Source organism: Pinus tabuliformis, chromosome 4_2 (assembly GCF_031772625.1).
Source record: "Pinus tabuliformis cultivar Carrire ecotype Pingquan chromosome 4_2, CPIR1, whole genome shotgun sequence".
Taxonomy (NCBI): Eukaryota; Viridiplantae; Streptophyta; class Pinopsida; order Pinales; family Pinaceae; genus Pinus; species Pinus tabuliformis.
Window position 1 is genome coordinate 598,428,428 of NC_142304.1, and position 24,061 is coordinate 598,452,488.

The 24,061-nt window shown below is 33.7% G+C and overlaps 1 protein-coding gene across 1 annotated transcript; it reads left to right on the plus strand.

Moving 5' to 3' along the window:
- Window positions 1–6,491: 6,491 nt before the first annotated feature.
- On the plus strand, window positions 6,492–6,896 carry LOC149170715 (uncharacterized). Its single transcript, XM_089425701.1, has one exon. The coding sequence runs from the start codon at window positions 6,492–6,494 to the stop codon at window positions 6,894–6,896; it is 405 nt and encodes a 134-aa protein (XP_089281827.1).
- Window positions 6,897–24,061: the final 17,165 nt, after the last annotated feature.

Genomic DNA, 24,061 nt, shown 5'->3' on the forward strand with positions numbered 1-24,061 from the left:
TCTAAAGACAGTATTGTTGTAACAACATTTTTTTGGTGGGAAAAATGACTTCCCTATTTTTGTATAAAGGGTTAAAATAGGACTTACAATGTAATCTATTGTAATAGATGTCTCCTCTTTAAAAAGAGGAGACATCTACATTAGAAGGGGATGAATAGACTACGGAGAAGGGCTTAGTGGAAGGAACAGAACTGGAATCCTTTTTCTGTAACATGACATATTGATAGATGAATAAAATCTTGTTCTGAACATTTCTTTCTAGTTCTCATCTCCTGGGGAATCTTGTGAGAAGGACAGGGCCCACCTTCATCACAAGATTCACCCACTATATTTCTGCAGTGTGTTAAGTGCGTCTTTTATCCATGCCTTGTTAACAATACTGTTTTCTGAATATTGTTTTCACATTATTGCTGAAACTCTATTTTCTTTCCAATTGATTGCTGCACTACTTAGTTTATCCATAGTTCATTCATGAGTGTTTCATTGGCAATTGAGTTTACAGAGTGAGTTGGCAGTGTGGTGATCAGAAACAGGTGCTGAAGATTCCCATTCTGGGAATAGGGTCCTATTCTCTGTTGCAGCATATCTAGTGCTTTCCTTTGCAGATTGATTCTTTTCATTTAAGCCTTCTTGGTAGCTGTCTGCAATAGATTGTTTTTGCTGTAACTCAGAGTGGAGCTTCAGTTTGCTTAATCAAGGTGTGATTAGTTTTTACTATAACTTTCATTGCTTTTAAGATTGAGTATATATAGTACACAGTTGCCTTTGAAATAAACAGACTTTCCTAGGTTGACAATTTATGTAGCACTTGGTTTTTTGAATCGATAAGCAATTAAAGTGACCAACACCTCCAAGTTTTACAAACCTATATTGGTAATGAAATATTTGTGTTAATTTGTGTTAATAAATATCCCAACATTTTGGCGCCATTACTGGGGAGGCATTCATCAACATAGTCAATTAGAGGATAAAAACAAAATCTAAAGAAAAAACACAGCAAAACAAAAACAATAAAAATTCAGTTATGTTATGTTTTTTTATGCCTAGGAATAGAGATCAGAATGGTAGATTTATTAAACAAAACCCCCCATCCATAGAAGTAGGACCATCAAGACTAACTACATCGGTTGTTGGTAAACCAACAATAGAGGAATTAGAAGAAAAACAAAGAACAGGACAAAGATTAACTTTAATTGAAAGATAAACCTTGTTAGCGTGGGAGGTAAAAAAAAAACAAACTCCAAAAGCAACACCCACTTCAGAAAAACAAAAGGAAACAAGGAATATTGTTAAACCAATAGATCAACCCATTTTTGAACCCTTAGATCAATCTATTTTTGAAAACAAGCAACAAATTGAATCTCAATTTGCCATCGAAATAGTTGAAACTATGACAGAAGAAGGGCAAGGATCTGTTATTCTCACTCCAGAACAGAGACTTGAATATGAAAGACAACAAAGAGAATGGAGAAGACAAAGAGAGGAAGAATCAAGAAGAGAAGCTGATAGAAAGAGAGAAGAAGAAAGAAAAACTAAGTATGACAACGAAAGACTAAATAATAATGAACAAGATGATCAGGAAGCTACTTTTGGCTTTCCAATATTAGATACAAGTGCAATATTAGGAGAAGAAGTGAAAATGAAAAACATTCCACCTTCTGTATTTCCTAACTTTTATGGAATGTCAACAGAAGATCCTGACTCATTTATGTTTGAATTCGATATCTTGTGTAGAACTTATGGATACACAGATGACACACACAAGCTTCACCTCTTTCCTACTACTTTGAAAGCAACAACATTAAAATGGTTCATGGGTTTAGGAGAACGTACAATCACTTCTTGGGATGACATGAAGAAAAGTTTTCTTAAAAAGTATCAAGCCTATTGCAGGCCTAGGGACTCGAAAGAGGATGTTTTTAGAATGACACAAAAAGAAGACGAAAGTTTAGAAGAATATTTGGAAAGATTTTCTTACAATCTTCAAAAATCTAAACAACACTCTCTAAACTCAGATACCATCCGCACAATCTTTCTAAAAGGTATAAGAGATTAATATCTTGACATTTTGAATGTAATGGGAAAGGGTGATATTTCAAACTTACCATTTCATGAAATTTCATATCTATGTCAAAAATATTCAAGAGGAAGATCAAAAACTGGAAGGAGAGATATTAGTTCAAAAGCAGCAAAATCAACAGCTGGAGGGGTAACAAGAGCAGAGATAGGGAGCTTGCTGGAAAACTTTAAAGATGATATTATAAGTACATTAAGGACCCAAGTGGATGTTCTGAAAGCAAACAAAAAGAAAGAAGAACAAGAACAAATCTTAGCAATCTTTTGTCCCAAATGTAGAAAGAAGCACGCATTAAGAGAATGTCCTTTAGATAGTGTTCATGTATGTGGCCTTTGCACAGAAAACCATTCAACCAAAAAATATCTAAAGTTGAAATAATTGCAAATGAATTCAAATGGAAGAAGTACAAGGAGCAGAAGGCTTTTACTATGTGGCACTAAGAAGGCCTTGACAGCCAAGGATTCCTCAACAATTCCCTCATTAATTCCCTCAACAAAACTATTAATATCCTCCTCAAAACTCTTGGAACACCCCAATGCCATGGCAATTTTGGCCTCCACAACAATATCAAAACCAACCTGCATAAGGTTGGAGGGATATATTTATGGAAATCAACCACCTCAACAATACCAACAACAATATCAACAACCATTTACATACCAACAATTTCAATAATATCCGCAGTCAATTCCATTTCCACAACAAAATCCCACACCATTACTAACATAAACACAACAACTACAGCTGCTTTCGAACCAACCTAGACCAACTCAACTACCAGCTCAGCTGGTAGCAAATCCGAGTAACAAAATGGATAAACCTGCATACAATGTGGAAGAAGCAACATATTTCCCAACATACTCCATTCTTCTCATAAATGATGTCCATTTAAGGTATGGGAAAGTACTGCATAAAAATTCTCCTGCAATCATAGAAGAACCAACTGAACAAGGAGAACAACCTGAAACATCACATTCAGAAAATCAAAGTCAGAAAGGAAAAACTATAATAACTCAAACACCACCCTATCCAGAGAGGTTAGTAGAGCAGAAAATTCAAATGTCTCTTCCTGAATTTGATATTTTGGATGAATTAAAAAATGCTTATGTCAAAATTCCTTTATTGCAGACAATCAAAGGAATTCCAATTTATGCTAAAATAGTAAAGGAACTATGCATCAAGAAAACTTGTAAAAAGAAAAAGGATCCTACTATAATCCAAGTCATTGGAAAACTAGATAGCCTCATTTCTACAAAGAAAACAGTCGAAAAATATATTGACCTTGGTATCCCTTTGGTTACTATTTCAATAAATAATTTTTCAGTTCCAAACACATTAATAAATTTGGGAGCAGCTATAAATGTAATGACTACAGAGACAATGAAACATTTAGATTTAAACAACATTAAATCTACTACTACGATTTTAGAGTTAGTAGACATATCTAAAGTTATACTAGAAGGAATATTAGAAGATATCATAGTCTCTTTGGATTCATGGGAGTATCCTATAGACTTCTTCATTTTGCAGCCGAAAACAAACTTAGGAGGAGGCCCTCTAATATTAAGCAAACCGTGGTTAGCCACTGCTGATGCATTTATAGGATGTAGATCGAGAAGTATGATTATTGCACATGGGGATGAGAGAAAACACATCACACTTTATTCTCCAGCACAAGCACCTTCTTTAGTATCATTGCTTGAAGGACAAGAACAACAACAAACTAAATAAGTTCTAAGTATTAACCAAGTCTTTGACCTTAGAGAAGAAGAGGAGAATGAAGATCTATTGGATATTTTCATCTCAAAACCGGATATTTTAGAGCAGCTTAGAGTAACCCAGTATGAAGCTGCAAGTAATCTTTTGAACCACTGTTTTTAGGAAACCTGCACAATTCAATCACTGCAAGATTCATTCACAAATATTTTTCCTGTAAATACAATTACCAATTCAAAAACTAAAACAATAGAGATTTATCCTGGAAAACATTTGAATATTGGTAATAAATTACAATTGTCGCAAGAACAAGAGGTAATAGCATTGTTACATAAATACTCAAAATATTTTGCCTGGGATTACACAGACATGCAGGGAATTCACCCCAACACATGTATCCACCACATCTATATTGATGACCATATTAAACCAATGAGGCAACCTTAAAGGCAGATGAACTCCATGATGAAGGAAATAGTGAAAGAAGAACTACAAAAACTATTACAAGTTGGATTCATATATCCTATTTATGACAATCAACAGGTTTCTCCCTTAGTGGTAGTACCAAAGAAAAATGGGAAGTGGAGAATATGTGTAGATTATCGAGAATTAAACAAAGCAACATTAAAAGATCATTTCCCACTACCATTTATTGACCAAGTCCTAGATTCATTAGCTGGGAAGAAATTCCTTTATTTTCTAGATGGGTTTAGTTGGTATAATCAAATTAGAATAACAATAGAAGACCAGGAAAAAAAAACATTTATCTGCCCATGGGGAACATATGCATATAATGTTTTGCCTTTTGGGATATGCAATACACTTGCTACTTTCCAAAGTGCATTCCTTGCAATATTTGCTGATCTGATCCATGAATGTGTAGAAGTCTACATGGACGATTTCACTGTATATGGAAACACATTTGATGATTGTTTGAAAAAACTTGAGAAAGTTTTGAAACGATGCATAAAGACAAATTTGTCCCTAAGTAATGAAAAATGCTACATGATGTTAGCAGAGGGGATAGTGTTGGGACACCATATTTCCTCATCAGGAATTAAGGTGGACCAAGCAAAAATACAAGTCATTGTGAATTTAATGCCACCTACAACTCAAAAGGAAGTAAGAAGTTTCTTGGGTTATGCAGACTACTATAGGAGATAAATTGAAAATTTTAGTAGAATAGCACTGCCTCTATTCAAGTTACTTGCAAAAGATTTGAATTCCAATGGACAAATCATTGTCAAAATGCATTTCAATTATTGAAAGAAAAACTGTCAATTTCCCCCATTCTTCGAGGACCGAATTGGTCTTTGCCATTTCATATCTCCACTGATGCATATGATACAGCTATAGGTGCATCACTTGGAAAGAAAGAAAACTTGTTTAATTATGCTATGTACTTCATAAGTAAAAACTTAACACTAACAAAATTGAACTACATAGTCACAAAAAAAGAGATGTTAGCTGTAGTACATGTAGTAAGCAAATTCAGGCATTACATAACAAGCTACCAAGTGTTCATTCACATAGACAATGTAGCAATCAAATATTTAATGAACAAAGCAATCACAAATGGTAGAATTACAAGATGGCTATTATTAATGTAGGAATTTAATATTACAATTCAAGATCAACCAGGGAAAGACAATCAAGTAGCAGATTCCTTTCAAGGCTTCATACACCTAGTGATCCAAATCCTATTTCAGATAATTTCCCAGATGAACATCTGTTTGCAATAATGGTCAAAACACCATGGTTTGCAGATATAGCAAACTATTTGTCCTCTGGAAAATTACCATCCCAGTTCATAAAGAAACAAAAACGAAAGATAATTAGAGAAAGTTCTAGGTATATTTGGGTCAATGGTGATCTCTTTTATACTAGCTTTGATATGATAATAATAAAATGTGTTAGAGAAGATGAAATATTAGAAATTTTGAAAGCATGTCATGACAAGCCATGTGGTGGTCATTTTGCAGACAGACGAACAACCTACAAGGTGTTGTAATTGGGTTACTATTGGCCAACAATCTTCAAAGATTCCAAAGCCTATGTCAAGAGGTGTGACAATTGCCAAAGAATAGGAAGGCCAATAATATCAGATGAAATGCCACTTAAGCCACAAGTGCTCATAGAACCATTTGAGCAATGGGCTCTAGATTTTGTGGGACTAATAAATCCACCATCAAACAGAAAGAAGTACATTTTGGTATGTATTGATTATGTTACTAAGTGGGTTGAGGCAAAGGCAGTAGCAAGAGCAATAGAAAACATAATGGTCACATTCCTTTTTGAGGAAATATTTGTCAGATTTGGAGTACCAAAATAGATTGTAACTGACCAAGGCACACAGTTCATTTCCAATCTTGTTCGTGATCTTATAGAGAAGTACAATATCAAACATAGAAAATCAATACCGTACCATCCTCAAGCAAACAGACAAGTGGATTCGCCCAACAAAGTCCTAGAAAATATCATGACAAAGAAAGTACAAATGAATAGGAAGGACTGGTCAAAAAAGTTAAGAGATGCACTATGGGAATACAAAATAAAATGGAAAAACACAATTAGGTTCAGTCCATATCAGTTAGTATATGGAAAAGAAGTCCTGTTACCCATAGAATTTCAAATACACACATTAAAGTTAGCAGCAAAGTTAGGACTAGAATTATATGAAGCACAACAACAACGAGTAATGGAATTGAATCAACTGGATGAACAGAGACAACAAGCAGTGGAGCACACAACTCTTATGCAGCAGCAAAGGATGAAATGGCATGATCGATTCATCAAGAACAAAACATTCAACAAAGGAGACTTGGCATTATTGTTTGACTCCAAATTCAAATATTTCAAGACAAAGTTCACAACTCATTGGCTGGGGCTATATAAGATAGAAGAGATCTTTGATAATGGAGCTGTCAAGATAAAAACAATTGATCAAGAATCTACTTCATTTGTAGTTAACGGACATAGGCTTAAAGTTTACAATAATCCTATCAATAAAGAAGATTTTATGAAACAAATGTCAAAAGATACTGAACTGGAAGTAATGGAACAACATAGCAATATGCCTCCCATTATTCCAGAAGAAGAATAAAATAATAATAATAATAAAAATAAAAATAAAGCAAAAAAATGTCAAAAGATACTGAACTGGAAATAATTGAACAACATAGCAATATGCCTCCCATTATTCTAGAAAAAAACAAAAAAAAGAACGAAAGAAAAAAAGAAAAAAAGAAAAAAAAATAGGTTTTCTTGTGAAAACCAGGTAACTGGCACAAAGAAAACATGAATTCATGAAGGAAAACCAACAAGTTTGGCTTGCATGAATTCACAAAATTTGTTTAACTCTGACAACAGTTTGATTTTGCAGAATGCACCCTACAAAACAATACAAGACTTGAGGACAAGTCTTCAGATAAGCAAGGGGGAAGTTGCAAAAGAAACTCAGTTTGAGTAGCTGAAAGTTTGAGCAACTGAATTGAAGAAGGAACTTGAATTGTATTGCAGAAGGGACCTGAAACATTATCGGAAACATTGTGCAGAAGGGACCTGAAATGTTAGAAGAAACATGTATTATATGACAAATACTGCATAAAAAATACATGACAGAAGGGGCCTGACTCATCGAGTACCAATTGCAGAAGGGACCTGAACAACATCAACAATCAATGATCTTGAATCAATGAAGAAAGCAAGAACATGAAGCAGAAATAAAGTCTACATTTCAATCTATCTTAGATGATCCATTAAAGACATTTTCACCTATTACTTGACCAGAAGACATCATCAAATACTATCAGGGAGTAAAGTACAATGAGTAAAAAGTTTTGCTCTTGAAAATTTCAATTTTTTTTTTTTTTTTTTAGAGATTGTTAAGATTAATTTAGTACCTGACATGCATATTTTACCTACATTTTACTACCTTCATTATTCTACTCATCCTATTCATATATATTCATCTCCATACTCATTATTCTACCCATTAAATTCCATAAACATACTCCAAATACCACATATTCATTTCATATTCCATATATACATCATATTAACCCTAAGTATTTTTCTTTTGAAAAGCAAATGGATTAAAATATAGGGTCCAATAATCAAACCCTATACCTACAAAACCATACACAAGTTAGCATTATAAATTTAATTTTAAATATGACCTTCACATGGTCATTTTAAAATTAAATTACATATATTGAAATATGCGCATTATGAAATAATACAAGTAAAAGAAATCGAAATAATTCATTTCAACAAGTTATAATCAAAGTGCATAAAATGATGTTATAAAGTGTAAGGTTATCATAACAAAAATAATGTAATGCCATGCAATGAAGACAAACATTATAAAAATGTTTCAAAGGCATAAGACGTGGGAAATGGATGTGAAATGGAGGTATGATGACATTTAATGGGCATAAGGCCATGCAATGGAACTATAATGAAATTCAAAGGTGTGACGATCAAATCACAATGCACCATGAATAAGTATGAAATGGAATAACAATACGAGCTGGTGGAAATGAAACATATGGCAGACTGACTATACGGTGATATGAGTAAAACAACAGTCAAAGGTTAAGGTAATAAAAGCTGAGACGTGGAGGTAAGAACGGTGGGTAGGTATGCAGGACAACCACGAAGAAACGCAGTACAACCATGAAGGGAAGCAGTCAGAGATCACAGCATGTGGGAATGATCAACCAAAATTTGAAAACACAGCAATAAACATTTCAATAAAAACAACACCGTGGGTTTTGTCATTCAACCAGAACTCATACACCGCACCTCCGCCATTTTTACACACAAAATTTTGTAAAAATCACTTTTTCTCCATCATCACAGCCATTTGCAGGCTTAGGGAGAATAGTGAGTGTTGTGTAAGCTATTAACACACATTCGAGAGCCAGAGGTGAATGGATTGACAGAGAAAAGGAAATCAAATCGAGAGAGAGGAGGCAAGAAATATAGCAGTGAAGAATCAGAGATAAGAAGAAAAGCGGAGTAGACTAAGGGATAAGCTGAGAAAACTAGCAGTCGTGTAAGAGCAAGCAGAGTTAACTGAGGAAGATCTCGTGAGCAAGAAGGTAAGACGAAAACTCAATTTCTCTCAATAAATGCAGTGGATGTTTTGATGAGGAAATCTCGATATTTTTTTTTAATGAGACACAAAGTTTGACTCTGAGATATAAGATAGTGCTTCAACCACTGTTACTATTTGTTAATGCTGTCATTCATTAAGACTCTGCCATCAGTAAAGAAATAAGGTTTTTAAATGAAGTTTAACAATAGAAAACATTATGAAACATGGGTTGATTGAGCCATGACATAGAGGGAATCACGACATTCCATTGCAAACAGGTAAATCGATTCAGATCCTCCATGTTTACTCATGAAATCGCTGAAGTTGATTGATGAAACAAAATGTTAGTTGTAGTTTGATTGCATAAGTACATGCTTTCACTGAGTTTATTGATGAGACATAGTGTTGAATTGTAGTTTGATTGCATAAAACACATGATTTCACTGAGTTGGTTGAATACACAGTGAATTAGTTATGGCTTGATTGCACAAACAGTGGGCTTGATTGCACAAATAGTGAACTCGAGAATGACTTCACTTTGACATATAAATGAGTTTGTTAACCATAGGAAAGTTATAAAAAAAATGAAAATCGAAAGGAGAAGCTATGGTATGATTTACATATACATATATTTCAAAATCAAAACAAAATTTTGATTTTCAATTTCTTTTCCTATAAACAGAGAATATAATTAATGATATGCATTAGAAGAACACTTCATTTATATGGATAGAGCAGAGTTTTGATGAAAGAAGAACAAAACCGAGAATGGGTCTTGCATCAGAGAATAAGCAGGATGTTTGTTTTTGTTTTTCATTTACAAAGGGTAATGTTTTGAAAAGAACAATAACTTATTGTTGCAGTGAGATAGAGATTAAAGAAGCCTGATTTTATTGTTTCTAAAGAGTATCAGGAGAAAGGTAAGCCCTACTACTACAATGTATAACTGAATCAAAAAGATCTTTATGCTTGAATGGTTGTTACTTTAATTTTCATAAATGAGGTTAATGATAGTAGAGGGATATATCAATTGGTTTTCAGAAAACATGACCACCAGAATAGAATCGAAAATTCAAATTAAGCAGTGGAAGAAGGAAACAATAGAAAAATTATATCAAGCAGGGCTTATAAATTTTCTTCAAAGGTTTAATGGTCACAGTGAGAGTATAACCAGGGATTTTGTAAACAACTATACCTAGGATCGAACAATGGTAGGAAACTTAATCATTCCATTGACTCCGGAATACATCTCCCAAGCATTAGATCTTCCAATGATAGGAAAAAACTATCATAAAGGTCTACACTTCAAGGAGAAAGCATGGAATTTCTTCTTAGAGAAGAACAAGAAGGGAGCCTTTGATAGAACTAAAGGCATACCTAGGGAATGGTTCAACGAGCCATGGGGAGAGTTAGTTTTGATCATTAAAAAATTCTTCACATGTGATAGAGGACATAGTGTGGCACATCTGTACCATGTCAGGCTACTCCAACACATTAAAGGAGAAGTTAAAATAAACTTGCCATATTTCTTCTCCCGAAATCTCATCAAGATGATAGAGTCAGTGAAAAATGAAAATAAACCAAAAGAAGCTCAAGTTTATCATCAGGGACTAATAAAAATTCTTGTAGAGCATCAAGTAAGAACTCAGGGTATAATCTGGAAAGAGTTTTTAGTCCAAAACCAGCATGAAGAATAGGTCATAGAAGAACAATACAAAACAGATCAGGAAACCAGAGGCATCATGAATTCACCACTCTATCCAAGAACCAGGGCTAAGAAGCAAAACAACACTGTCATGATTGAGAAGGATACATCCTTCATATCCACTCCTAGGAGGCATAGGAGGAAGAGCCCAATAGAAATAAGTAGCAAGGACCAAGAAGTGAAGATTGTAGAAACACTTTATATAGAGAAACTGGTAGAAGACATAATTGAGAGATTGGAGAAAGAAGTTTTAGAAAAAGACTCATACTTTGATAATGTAGAAGCCACATCATTTGCAAAAGATAAACAAGAATTAGAAAAAGAGTTGCACTTGAGCAAGATAAAAGAATTGACAGATCAGTTAGAAATAAACAAGATCTTGGAAAAGCACTTGAAGAAAGAAAATAAAGCATACAAGAAAAATAAAGCAATGTTAGTGAAGGAAAATGAAAAACTAAATGAGGAGGTAGGAAAATTAAAGAGAAAGAATGATCTACTTTTCAAATAGGCATTCAAGTGGCTTAAAGATAAAAACATGTGGAAAAACAAATATGAGAAACAGAAGGTCAAAGCTATTATTTACAAGGAAGAACATAACATGGGGATAGATTAACTGTTAGAGGAAGCACAACAGGAAGCATCAGGGTCAGGCACAAGATTCACAGTAGAGGTTAGAAGATCAAAGAGGAAGAATCAAGCATGAGGACATGCTTGTGAATCAGTACGGGGGAGATGTTGGCCCTCATTTTTGGTCCAGTTTTGCTTAAGAAAACATACTTAGTTTCTATATTTTCCATCATTTAACATCAAATCCACCTCATTTTGATGTATTTTATGCATATTTAGGTATTTAAATTTAATTTTTCAATTCTTAGAAGTTTTTATGAAAATTGAATTTCAAGTACAATTTTTGGATAGAATCAGAAATTCCCGCAATAGCTATATGGATGTCATATTTGCAGGACAACTGGGCACGAGCTGGATACATTTATGGAAATCTTTGAGACTAGGACTGAACTATCTCCAATTGGTTCGGTCAAACCAAGCTAAATTAGGCCCAGTCAAAGTTGGTCAAACATGACCAGTCATTCAGAAAATCCCTAGGAAATACGACAATTCTATGATTTCATGGATTTTCCATATTTTTAGTGATAGGTTGGATGAATTTGACTTGTATAGGTGGATATGGATAGATATAGTTGTTAGAGATACTTTAGATCAGTTTGTTTCATGATCTTCTATTTAAGCCAAAACTTTGAAGGCTTATGCCATGTAGAATTTGTATAATTTTATGTTGAGACATCTGAATATTTGAAGTTAATTTGAAGAACCTGTTCTACCTTAATTTTGATATTCAATGGTGTGGATGATTGAATGAAGTTGTAGTAGTTGATAATCTCTTCAAGTGTGCAAAGCAAGGGCGGAGGGCCCCCACTCCAAGCTAAGTACACTTCATTGCTAAACTAGCTTTATTTTCATAAACTAGTTGCTTCAGATTCATTTACTTGTTTTGCTTCAGATTTGCTTACTTGATTTGGTGTATGATGATTTATTTTTTCTAATGAATCTTGGTTTATTTATCATCTTCATTTGAAGGGACAATCTAGTGTTCAAGTTGAACCCTCCTTCTATTGGATTAATGAATACAAACTAGAGTTCATCTTTCTTGTTTTCAATTAGTTTTATGCAATTCCAGTTTTCTAATAATATCACGATGATGAATGAATTTGTGATGAGGAATATCAAGGATCTCCTAAGTTAGTAGCCTCTTTAAATATTTATTTGTTCGTCTTAAGCTATTGTCAATTAATGGTTTTTTTGATTTCTATTCATCAAGTAATATTGTAGAAGAATAACACAAATGGATCTCCTAAGTTAGGAGCCACTTCATCTTACATATTTTGCATCAGTGAATTAGAAATTATTTAATTGATATTTATAAAATGTATTTCCTTAGTTATCCATATTTTATCTTCTAATCTTGACTACATCTGATATCCATACATTTTGGACATGCCTCCAAGTTTTACAAAACTGGATTGATAATGAAATATTTGTGTTAATAAATTAGCCCAATAGGAAGAGTGTGTTGTTGAAGAGATGAGCAGTGTGAGCAGAGTGTGTGCTGTGAAGCGAGCGTAGGAGCAGAACTGAAAGGTGTGTAGTAAAGAGCCTTTGCGAGAGAAGGCAGAGGCCTAAGGATATGTTGCCGTGAGCAGATGTTAAAGTGCTGCTTTGTAAAACCCAAGGAATGTGGAACAGTAGAGGATCAAGAACAAAATTTGTTTCCGTAACCAACCAGATTGGTATTTTTCCATAATTGAATGTGCCTCCATTTTTAGTTTGAAAATTGTATGAAAATTAGAATAGTGGCAAGAGTAGGTCGTGGTTTGCATTCAGAAGAGGTTGGTGCCTCTTGGAAAGTAGGTGCTTGCTAACGTAAGGGGGTCAGTGCCTCCTATGAGTGGGTGCTCACAAACAAACTTATGTAATTAAGTAGGTGCTTAATTTACATCATAAACAACAACAAATTGGTGGGTTTTTCCATTTGGGTTTCTACGTGAAAACACCAATGTCAATATGTGTGTGCTACTCATGTGATAGATTATATGAACATATGAATGATTAAGCTTGCTTCTCACTTTCTTTATGAATGAATTCTCTCATAAGTAACATATAATAGAGGAAAGAACTAAATGCATATTCACTATTTTTTTTTTAAGAATCTCACTATTACTGATTCACCCCTGCTCTTAGTAGTTCCTTATTCCAACATAAATAATCTACAATTTGAATCAATCAGATTGACCAAAAAATGAAGTTTGGGTGTGCATTTTAGTGAAGCAAGGCAATTTTAGTCTGTTCCACAAAAATGCATGCCCAACTTTTATTTGAAGGTCAAATTGAATGATTCATATTTGAGAGTACTTTTTTACTCATAATTAACATTAATTTTTCACATATAAATTTATGTTGTGAAAGAATATGCCAAATTGGATTGATTTCATAGGGTTAAAGTCAAGGTTTGTGTGCCTCAAATATATGCGCATAAGGACCTGTACTTCATTGATTGTGTGATAATGATCATTCCAACCTAAATATAAAACCATTTTATGTAACATATAATAATCATTTTCATAAAGGAAATGTTATACTTTGAAATCCAAGTTTTTCCCAATAACAATTGATCATATATGGCAATGATCATAGTCGGAACAAATATGCACTCTCAGGCCAAACCAATTACACTCTTGGTAATGAAATTTGAAATGGGACATAACTGGACAAATCCTAACCTTAAGATATAAAATTGCATAATCTCTGACAAATATCCTACATAACTATGTTTCTCACTTATACACAACTTTCACATAAGGCAAGTCGAAGCAAAACTTAGAATGTTGTAACAATTCAAAAGTGTTTAAAATAATTAAATAAACAATATACAATTTGAATCAATTAGATTGCCCAATAAATGAAGCCTGGGCGTGCATTTTAGTGAAGCAATGAAATTTTGGCTTGGTTCACAAAAATACACACCCAACCTTCATTTCAAAGCCAAATTGAATGATTCAACTTGGAGAGTATTTTTTTACTCATAAGTAACATTAATAGAATTAAATATTTTTAACTTTTCACATATATATTTTTGTTGTTCAAGAATACTCCAAATGGCATGGATTTCAAAGGTAAAAGGCAAGGCTTCTGTGTCTCATATAAATGCACACTAAGAATGTTTGGGAACAAGGTGATGGACTAAGAAAAATGAAACTTGTATTTTAATAGTTGAAACTTGTACCTTGCTGGTTGAAACACTACAAGCAATTCTATATGACCTTATTTTAGGAGTAATTAGGCTTAAATGTTGCCAAGGGATAGATATAGAGATAACACCTAGGGTTTTCAGGGTCTATTTTATGGTTTTTCTATATTGTACATATTTTTTAGGGTTTTATGTTGAAGATTAGGTCAAGTGACCTAGTTAGGACATTTACTATAAAAAGGTTTGGGTGCCATTTTAATGCAAAAATGACATTTACTATCATTTATGAATAACCAATTGCATGATGGAAATTTGGTCAATTCTACCCATGAGAAAGAAGTGATGGTCATCTTACATGCCATCAAAATATTGCAACCCTATTTTTAAAAGTGTTATTTTTAATAAATTGTATCTTATATCTAAATATTAAATTTGAATTTTTAATTTTGTGTCTGAGAAAATATAGGAGTAAAGGAGCAATGTTAAAGCACCTTATAAACAATTTTATTCACTAAATAAAATTTTCATTTCTTTATAAAATTGATTTATAGAAAAATAAAGAAACAAGTTAAAAAAACTCATTTGCGTGTGCATTCCTCATGGTTTATTAAATGAGCATTTTTGCACTCAACATGCATTTGTCATGATTTATTTAGTGTATATTCCTCATGGTCTATGTAGCGTGCATTATTGCATTCAACGTGCATTCAGCTAGTATGCCTTGACACAAGACAACGATGGCCTTAATTGAAACGATGACATCCTCTTCCCCATAAATAATTGACACACGGGGTTCCCAGGAGAAGTTCACAGTAAAAAAATTCAAAGAGTGTGTCGATACATGGAGAGATACAAACAATTGTCCACCAGGTATGCTAGATATCCTTAGAAGAGCACGGGTTTATAATTTTATATTTGGATAGTTTGATTTCCAAAATGATGGGATAGATGAGGTTATTGAAAATTATGATGATAAAGCCATACCAATAAAAATATTTTGGTAGAGGATTAACGTGGACCCTGATCTAGTTGCAAGAGCAAAAACAATTCCATGCAATGGGGGAATGATATTTAACTCCAAGAAAACACCTAAGGTAGAAAATATTGAAATGGCTAGTAAAATATGTGGGAAAAAGTATCTATTTTGAGGAATGGATTAAAAATGCAATATGTTCCCCAAGGACTATACAAATCCTTTATTCAAGTTGTACTTAATACAATTATGAATCATCACAAGTTTGATATTTCCAGTGACTTCATGAGGCTAATTATTCATTGGGTTGAAGGAACAACCGTATATTTCCCTTATTTGTTGGCTAAAAGATTACATTATGCCCTGCAGGAAACAAAATTAATAAGGTTAAGTTCAGTTTCCTGGGAAAACTGTAGAAAATTATTGATTTGTATTGACCCAGTGTTGAAACAAGGCCTCTTAAAACTTACATTAGGAAATCAAAACCAAATAAAACCATTGAGGAAGAACCTAAACAGACACTTGTTGAAGGTGTGGAAAAATTTGTTGATACAATTTTCCATGCTGAAGATATAGTTGCTAGTGTTCTAGCAGACTTACATGTGTGTGTGGATGAAGATGAGGAGCAGGAAGGTATGGACCATTATAAGGAAACATGTAATGATGATTTTTCTATAATAGACAAAATTCCTTCTAAATAATTGGCACCTCAGTATAATTTCCCTTTTATGGGTGATTCAACATCTACATCTCCAAGTTTAAATGTGCACAATCCAACATACAATTTCAATAACATATTTGTTTTCTCAGTATATGATAGAATGATTCATTACAAACAAGTTGCAATGGAGGATTCTTCCTCTATATATAGCTAGAAAGAAAAGTACGAACTAAAGTAGAAGGATATTGTTGAATGCATGAAGAAGATTGCAGTGTTGGAATCAATAATTGTGTAGGAAACACAAAAATCAGTGAAATCCCTAAGAACCAAGGATAAAATTATTGATGAATTGCGTAATCAGGTATCCAGTATGAGTGACGAAGGTATGAGGGAGATAGATGAACTACATGCAAAGTTAAAAAAAGTTCAGGCTACATATGATGAAAAAATTAGTGAACTTGAAGAGGAGTTGAGAAGAAGACCAAAGGTTCTCAATATACCTCCATTGGCAACTTTAGATACTTCTGAGGCTAAATTAGTCAAGTTATTGAATGAAAAAGATAAAATTATTGAATATTTACAGGTTGAAATTTCAAATAAATCTAAATATTAGGACCAATAGAAGCATGAATCACAGGTTGAAGAATACAAGAAAAGAGTGACTAAGTTGGAGAAAACCTGTCATAGGCAAGATAATAAGTTGAAAGAGAGATACCTTGAAATTTCCCAGGAAAAAGAGGAGATTAAAAAAATTGAAATGGAAAAATATTGACATTTTTTAGAAGGTGGAATCAAGATTGGGATAAAGGTGAGGGTAAGGGTAAAGGTACAAGTCGAGATATAGGAGTAAAACAAATGCCTTCAAAGGACTTGGATAAATCCAAGCTAAAAGCACGAGTGAAAGTTTTAGAGACCACTGTCTCAACCATCAAATCTGTGGGTGATCTATATGTCTCACCACCAATTGTTCAATCATTGAAGCATACGGTAGTTGAGAGAGATAAAAGAATTACAGAGCTACACAATGATCTCATGAGTAGCTGAAAAAGAACAACATTTGGGATGTGACATGGAGATACAAAATTTGAAATCATACGTTTCTCATTTGCAACAACAATTAGAGAGGGAAAAAAACACAACAATCAACAAATCAACAAATCCACAACAATCGAAGGAAAAAGAGCTTGAGGATAAAGTACAACAACTCACTAGTGAATTGGCCAAATGTAGATATCAACTGAAATCTACAAAGGAAAATCTTGAAAGGAATGTAATTGAGAACCAACATAAATATAAAAAGAATGTGGATTTATTGAACAGTCTAAGACAAGAAAAATCTGATATGAGAGGATATTATGAAAGGAGAATTTGACAACTTGAGTAAGGATCAAAGGATGTGTCTGTTATAGTGCTCGAACAATCACAATTTTCCTTAAAAGGAAAGAAACACTCTTCTTTTGAAGAGGAGGGCTTGCAAAATCCTCCAGAGCATCCTCGAGTTTCAGAAATAACAATTTTTAGGTGTTTTATCTATGTAGACACATTTCAACATGTAATATATATCTTTATTTTCTATTGACGTGCATTATATATCATTATATTTTCTGTTAACATGCATTTTTGAATAAATTGCTAGTCTTTTTTGAGCACTTACTTTTATGTCTCCTTCATGGATTTTTTATCTATTTGTGGTCTCACTGAGATCTAGTTACTCTTTTATTTCTGGTTAATGTAATGGACTTTTGACTTTTATAAGCTGATAGCTTACTGAATCAAGAAATTAGTGGTATGGAAGGTACTAAATTTCTATTTGAAATATAAAATATGTCTTCTTCTTTCCATAGTAGAACAAATTTACAATATGCTTAGTGCATCATATGGAAAAATTTACCATAGGGTTACTCAAAAGGCAATCCAGGGGTTGCTAGAGCTGGAGGTGTAATTTTTAACCAAAATGGTAAAAAATTCATGTCTTATGCTTAGGGGATTGGTACTATCTCTATTAATCAGGCATAGATGTGGGCTGCCTGGAAAGGTCTCTCCATTCTTCTCCAACATGGGTTTTTCTATTAATAAGAAAATTGTATAAATCTTACATGAGATACAAATTTAGTAGCATCAAAAAAAGGAATATAATCCACATATCTTTATCTCACAAGACAAAATATGCTTCTAAGATTGAAAAAATAGTACAAAAATAAGGGCTTCAAGTCTCAACAAATTATCAACTCCAGCTCCAACATTCCAAAATATCAAGCAAAAGACATACTCTCTTTACTTAGTTAGTAAGTAAACAATGTACAATTTGAATAAACCATATTGGCCAAGAAATGAAGCCTGGACGTGCATTTTAGTGAAGCAAGGAAATTTTGGCTTACTTGACAGAAATGCACGCCCAATCTTCATTACAAGGCCAAATTGAATGATTCAAGTTGGAGAGTATTTTTTTACTCATAAATAACATTAATACAATTAAACGTTTCTAATTTTTTCCATAGGAAATTTTGCTTAGGCTTAGTGAAATATTTCAAATTGTTTTATAATATAAATTAATGAACCAAGTTTTCATACATGTAGCCTAATGGTTTGGATTTACATTGTTTTACATATATGATATATTTAATTATATTCTTTAACAATTGCATATTTAATTTATTGTTATTCAATAATCTCTTCATCCTAGTTCAATCCGAGTCTAACCAGTAAGTTGACAACACCTCTAAATCATTATCAACGAATAAATTCCCACTAAGCATGCTAGCTCTTATCTAAGTAATCATAATTTTTTCTACCAATAAGTCATAACAAAGATTGAACACTTCAAGAATATTGCAATAGGTAATTTGTATTGACACAAATAATATTGAATCATTTCAAAGTTTGGGCTACAAAACCATCATTTTTTAAACATGGATTACTAATAATTCTGAAAATTTAGAAGTCTTGCTCATTAACATTATTGTTTTCAACAATGTCATCCATTGCATCATTATCAATGTTCATATGTTCTTTCAAGTATTTAATATTATGATCATCCTCATCTTAACCTACGTCATTTTTATCATCATTGAATTTTAACTGCAAACCATCTCTATTGTTACTAGAGCAATTTGGATCATCATTTTCTATACCAACCATATTATTGTCTTCTATAACATCATCTAACTCTAGATTGTTGTATTCTTGTGCCTGAACATAACCATCTTCAACATCATCATGGATGTCAATTTCTTTGATGTTCTCTAATTCCTCTCTCTCATTTTGTTGGCCATCATTGTTCTGCTCAATATCCACTAATGCATTGTCAAATACATGCCTTAATCTTGGATCATAATGTATGACAAATATCCATTTTGGGTCCAAAATATCTTCATAGAAAAATACCTACACATGAACGACATACATATATTAGACCTATGTTATAACAATTTTATTGTTTAATAAACACACACACATACACACACTTATAAACTATGAATTAATAGATTAATGATCACTACTGCTTCTTGTTTGAGTTAAAGAAATACCTACTTACAATGTCTTAGTAGAACATAAGGATCCTTATCCTCTAGTAGGAATCTTGAAGAATCTATAGAAAACAATCCACTATGGGTATCATGTCCATGTGTCCCTTCAAATGCTTCATACCATCTACACTTAAAAATATAACATTTAAAAGAGCAATAATCCAACTCAATAATTTGTTTGGTTTTCCCGACATATTGTAGATTTCCTTCAATAATATTCTTATCTTTTGAGCTTGCTTGATTGGATTGCTTGAAATTAACCATGATGCCACAATCAAAGGATCATCTCTTTACATCTACACTTTCTACACAATAATGTCAACCATATGCCCACATTGCAGGTTATTTTCTTGCACGCAAAAGACCATTTATTTTAGTGAAAACAATATAATGATGAATATTTAAAACAATTTATAGTGTCAAAATAGTAAAGAAATAACATTTTGTAAAATTCCAACTGTACTTTTCTTTCAAATCCTCTACACATATTGATTTCGACTTCTTTTATGTTTGAATCTATACCTGCATCTTCTATTTGATTTTGAATTTGTTCAGTAACCCATTGTAGTGTGCAATCTTTGCCCCATTCCCCATTTAGAAGAATAGGAAGTGGAGTATGGATTCAATCTCTTAAACTATCTGCTTGCTTCTAACACTTCTTTTCTCTTTTAATAATATAAATCAATCCATTTATTCATAAATGCCATGTGGTACAGAATGAACTTGTTGAATAGAGCACTTTCGTCTACACCTATTACATGTCAACATATTTATTTCAAAATCCAAATGTCATGTTGTATATTTGACAAATAAATTACAGAGTAAATTAATGATTGCAAGGAAAACAACCACACTAATCATGAATTTACTTACCAATTTCTACTTCAACACTATTAGATTGTGGTTTTTCTCCATCAATAATATCTGATGCTCATTCTTCATCCTAGAAGCATGGTCTGTCTTCAAAATCCTTACAAAGGAATTCACATAGGAAGAAAAATGCTTCATTCAATACATACCCTTCAGCCATGCAACCCTTTGGATGTGCCTTTTGTCGAACATATCTTTTTAGAGTTTTCATATACCTCTAAAATAAAAACATCCACCTTGTTGATATGACACTGCCAATTCAATGTGATTGACTAGGTGTATAAGTAAAGGGAATGGTAGGCCCATGAAACTTGTAGGGAGATCCTTATAAAATACATACAATTTCTAAAATTTCCTTCTTCCATTTTGGCACTTCACATTTGTGGATCGCCTTGGAGGTCATCCACCTAATATAAGAATAGAAAATTAGTATGAACATGTTGATGGGCCAAATTGTACTGCCAACGACTAAGGGGTCTCCCTGGTGTGAAGTCCCAATTAGACCTCACACAGTTTGGGATAGGAACCCCATCTGGTATGTGGGCCCGACTACCACCATGATTGTTTTCTGCTCTTAGTTATCAAATGAGGAGAAGCAAGAGTGGGGAAAGAATGAAGTGCTCAGGTATCAAAACAAAATTAGCCCAAGATTTAAAAATTGCAGAAAGAGGTGCAAACAAGTCACAACAACAATAAGACGAGATAAACGATGAGAGGGATTAGTGAGCTAAAACCCCATCGGACATAATAAACATGAACATGCTGTAGGTCAATCACAAAGTAGTTCGCCATAGGTTACCGACATGGCAAGGGACAAGTAAACACAGATTCTAAAGTGAAACATAAATGCAATCACTATGTATCATTACATAACATCTCACGTATATGCAAGCATACATAAAAATATGGTGAAGGTACCAGATAGCTAATACAACCGCCATGAGTAAGCATGGGAACTAGTGCAAAAAGTTAAAAGAAAATAATCTTATTAATATTGTTACAATCTTCAAATACATATCATGCAACTAGTTAATACCCAATAGTGGAACATGAGCTATTCGTACCATCACCCAATGTGTTATAGATATATTTGGGCACTGCAACCCAAAACTCATATGTCCATAAACTAAGGACTCCTTAAGTCCCTAAAAGTTTTGTTTCGCATCCTAAAGGATCATGGTCAACTGATTACATCATTTCCCAGAAGTTCCACCTGAAAAACTACTCAGAATTGGCCAAACTGGACCATACAGACTGCTCCATGGGCAAGGTGTGATGCATACTGATTGCCTAACTGGCCAGGTGCGATGCATACTCAAATGGCCTTCTGTGGGGTGCGATGAGTGAGAATAGACAAATGGCAGAGACAATTTGCAAGGTGGATGATCATGGAATCTTCCAGAAACTTCTCCTGTGACACTTGCCTCTCTGAATTCGACCAGGGATGAGTAAGATATCATGAAATATCCTAGTGGAACCAAGAACTACTAGTGGAATGACACTAATAAAAAACCCAAATCTGACTCACACCCTTGCAAGACATCTATAAATGGATCCCTCATTTGAGAGATATAGAGGCTAGAATTTTGTATTTTGTAAGGAAGTGCTATTGGTTTGTTGGTAAGAAGAGACATTGCATTGTTGGGTGATTTTCTTGTTCATGAGGTGAAGAGGGCTTCTAAAATTGGGAGGATGATGCTGGATCAGACAGCTGGGTTATAATCCTCTCTTACATTACTATTAATAAAGTTCATTGAGTTTTCCTCCATATGAACTCGTATTTGTGAATCTTATTGTTTATAAATGCAATTGTATGGTCAATGTGTTTCTGATTCCGCATTGTTTATGATGTTTTAGATAGAGATGCTTTGATAGTTTGCTGTTACTTTGACTCTACAGGTACTCTTTGAAGTGGGAAAAGTAGGAGAGGAGTGGAAAATTCTATCAAGGAAAGGAGAAATCAAGTTAGGATCAAAGCAGAAGATCCAGGTTGGTCCTCTTTTCTTCTCTTCCATCTATCACACTTAAAGGAATTCTTGAAAAGCTTTCATTGTTTGTTTCTAAGATAGCTACCCGTCTTAATGGGACTAGCAGTTCGAATCGACACTAGTTTTCCTCGAAACAAAATGGCGACTCCGCCGAGGAATGAATAGTTTGTTTTGTTTGTTTATTGTTTGCTTTATAAACTACAGACAGATCCTGAAGTTAGATAGCTAGCCTTCGAAACGCCTTTGCTATTCAATTGTGAAGTAGATAAACGCTGCTTCAGTCAATCTCCGGGTTGGTTTATGAACTGAACATCTGACTTACAAAGCATCCTAAGTGCCCTTGTGGTAGCTCAGAACCTCATCAGATCTTACCCTTATGCTTTGTGTTTACTGTCCATCATTACTCAGCCTAAATCACTGAACTTAGCTGCAAGTTTTGAGCAAAAACCAAGCTCAATTTCACTCCCTGGCCCATCGCACTGTCTGTAACTGTGCAACTTGGATGCATCGCACCTCCCGTGTGTTGCAAGTGAGATGCATCCCTGTTTCCCTGTGTTGCAGGTGCGATGATTGAGTGAACTATTTTTCTTCTCTGAAATTTGGTTTTTCTCTTTGTTTTCAGCTTTATTTAGTAGTTTTGCTGTTCATGATCAGTACCTTCTTGCTGTAACCATCTTCCTTCACATTATTTCAACGTCCATCAGTTAGGAATTGTAAATGTTTTTGTGTGTTTGTCAATCATTTATAATCTTCCTTTGTTGAAAGTAGCCTAATCGAACTGCCGTTTTTGATGCAAGTGTCGTAATTTTCATTCTGAATCAAAAGAAGAGTGTCGTAAAGTCTTCCTCTTCTAGATAGTTGATTGTACTTGATTTTGAAATTATTAGTATTTCAAGTGTTGAAAATGGTTTTCAACTTGAAATCGAAAAGTGTCATCTTAGTCTTCCTTTCATTTTGAAAAGAAAAATTGTTAGTACTGTTGCTTTGAAAGAAAATAGTTCAGATCTGTACTTAGCTTTCTTTTTGTCATTCACACATTAATAAAGCAGAAAAAATACATGCATGTGCATCTGCATTTTGACTGCTTGCGAAATTTGATTTAGGAAAGTGCATTTAGTGTGTGCTCTATGCTCTCTGCTGAAAGAAAATCGTTATATTCTTTTCTTTGTAGCTAGGATTTTCATTTCTAAAAGAACATAAATGATTGTTTATCATTTTAGATTGCATATTTAGGAATTTCACATCTACATCACACGGTGAACCTTGAAAGACAAACTTATAAGCAAGATCAACTCTAAAATAAACCTCAATGAACATAAAGACACTTTGGAATCTAACGCAACACATTTAGAAGTCTAGGCTAGAGACGTGTTCCGGCGTTGTAAAACTTGGTAACTATCATTTTCATCAAAGGTTGGGTGATTCATCCTCTTTGATACGACAAGTGTCAGTACGGACTTGTGCTCCCTGTACCGTCGAGTATATATTGGGAGACCACAATAGGTTGATATCCTTTATCCTTAGGAAGCCGTGTCTGCCTTCCTATCGATCATTATGTACTGAACACAACATTCGGGAAGATTGACTGTCGTACATAAGTCCTTGGTATTTTCTCTATCATTTATCACCAAGGTGTATTTTGCAGTTTTACGATTGATTTGGTAAACCCTCTGTCTAGAC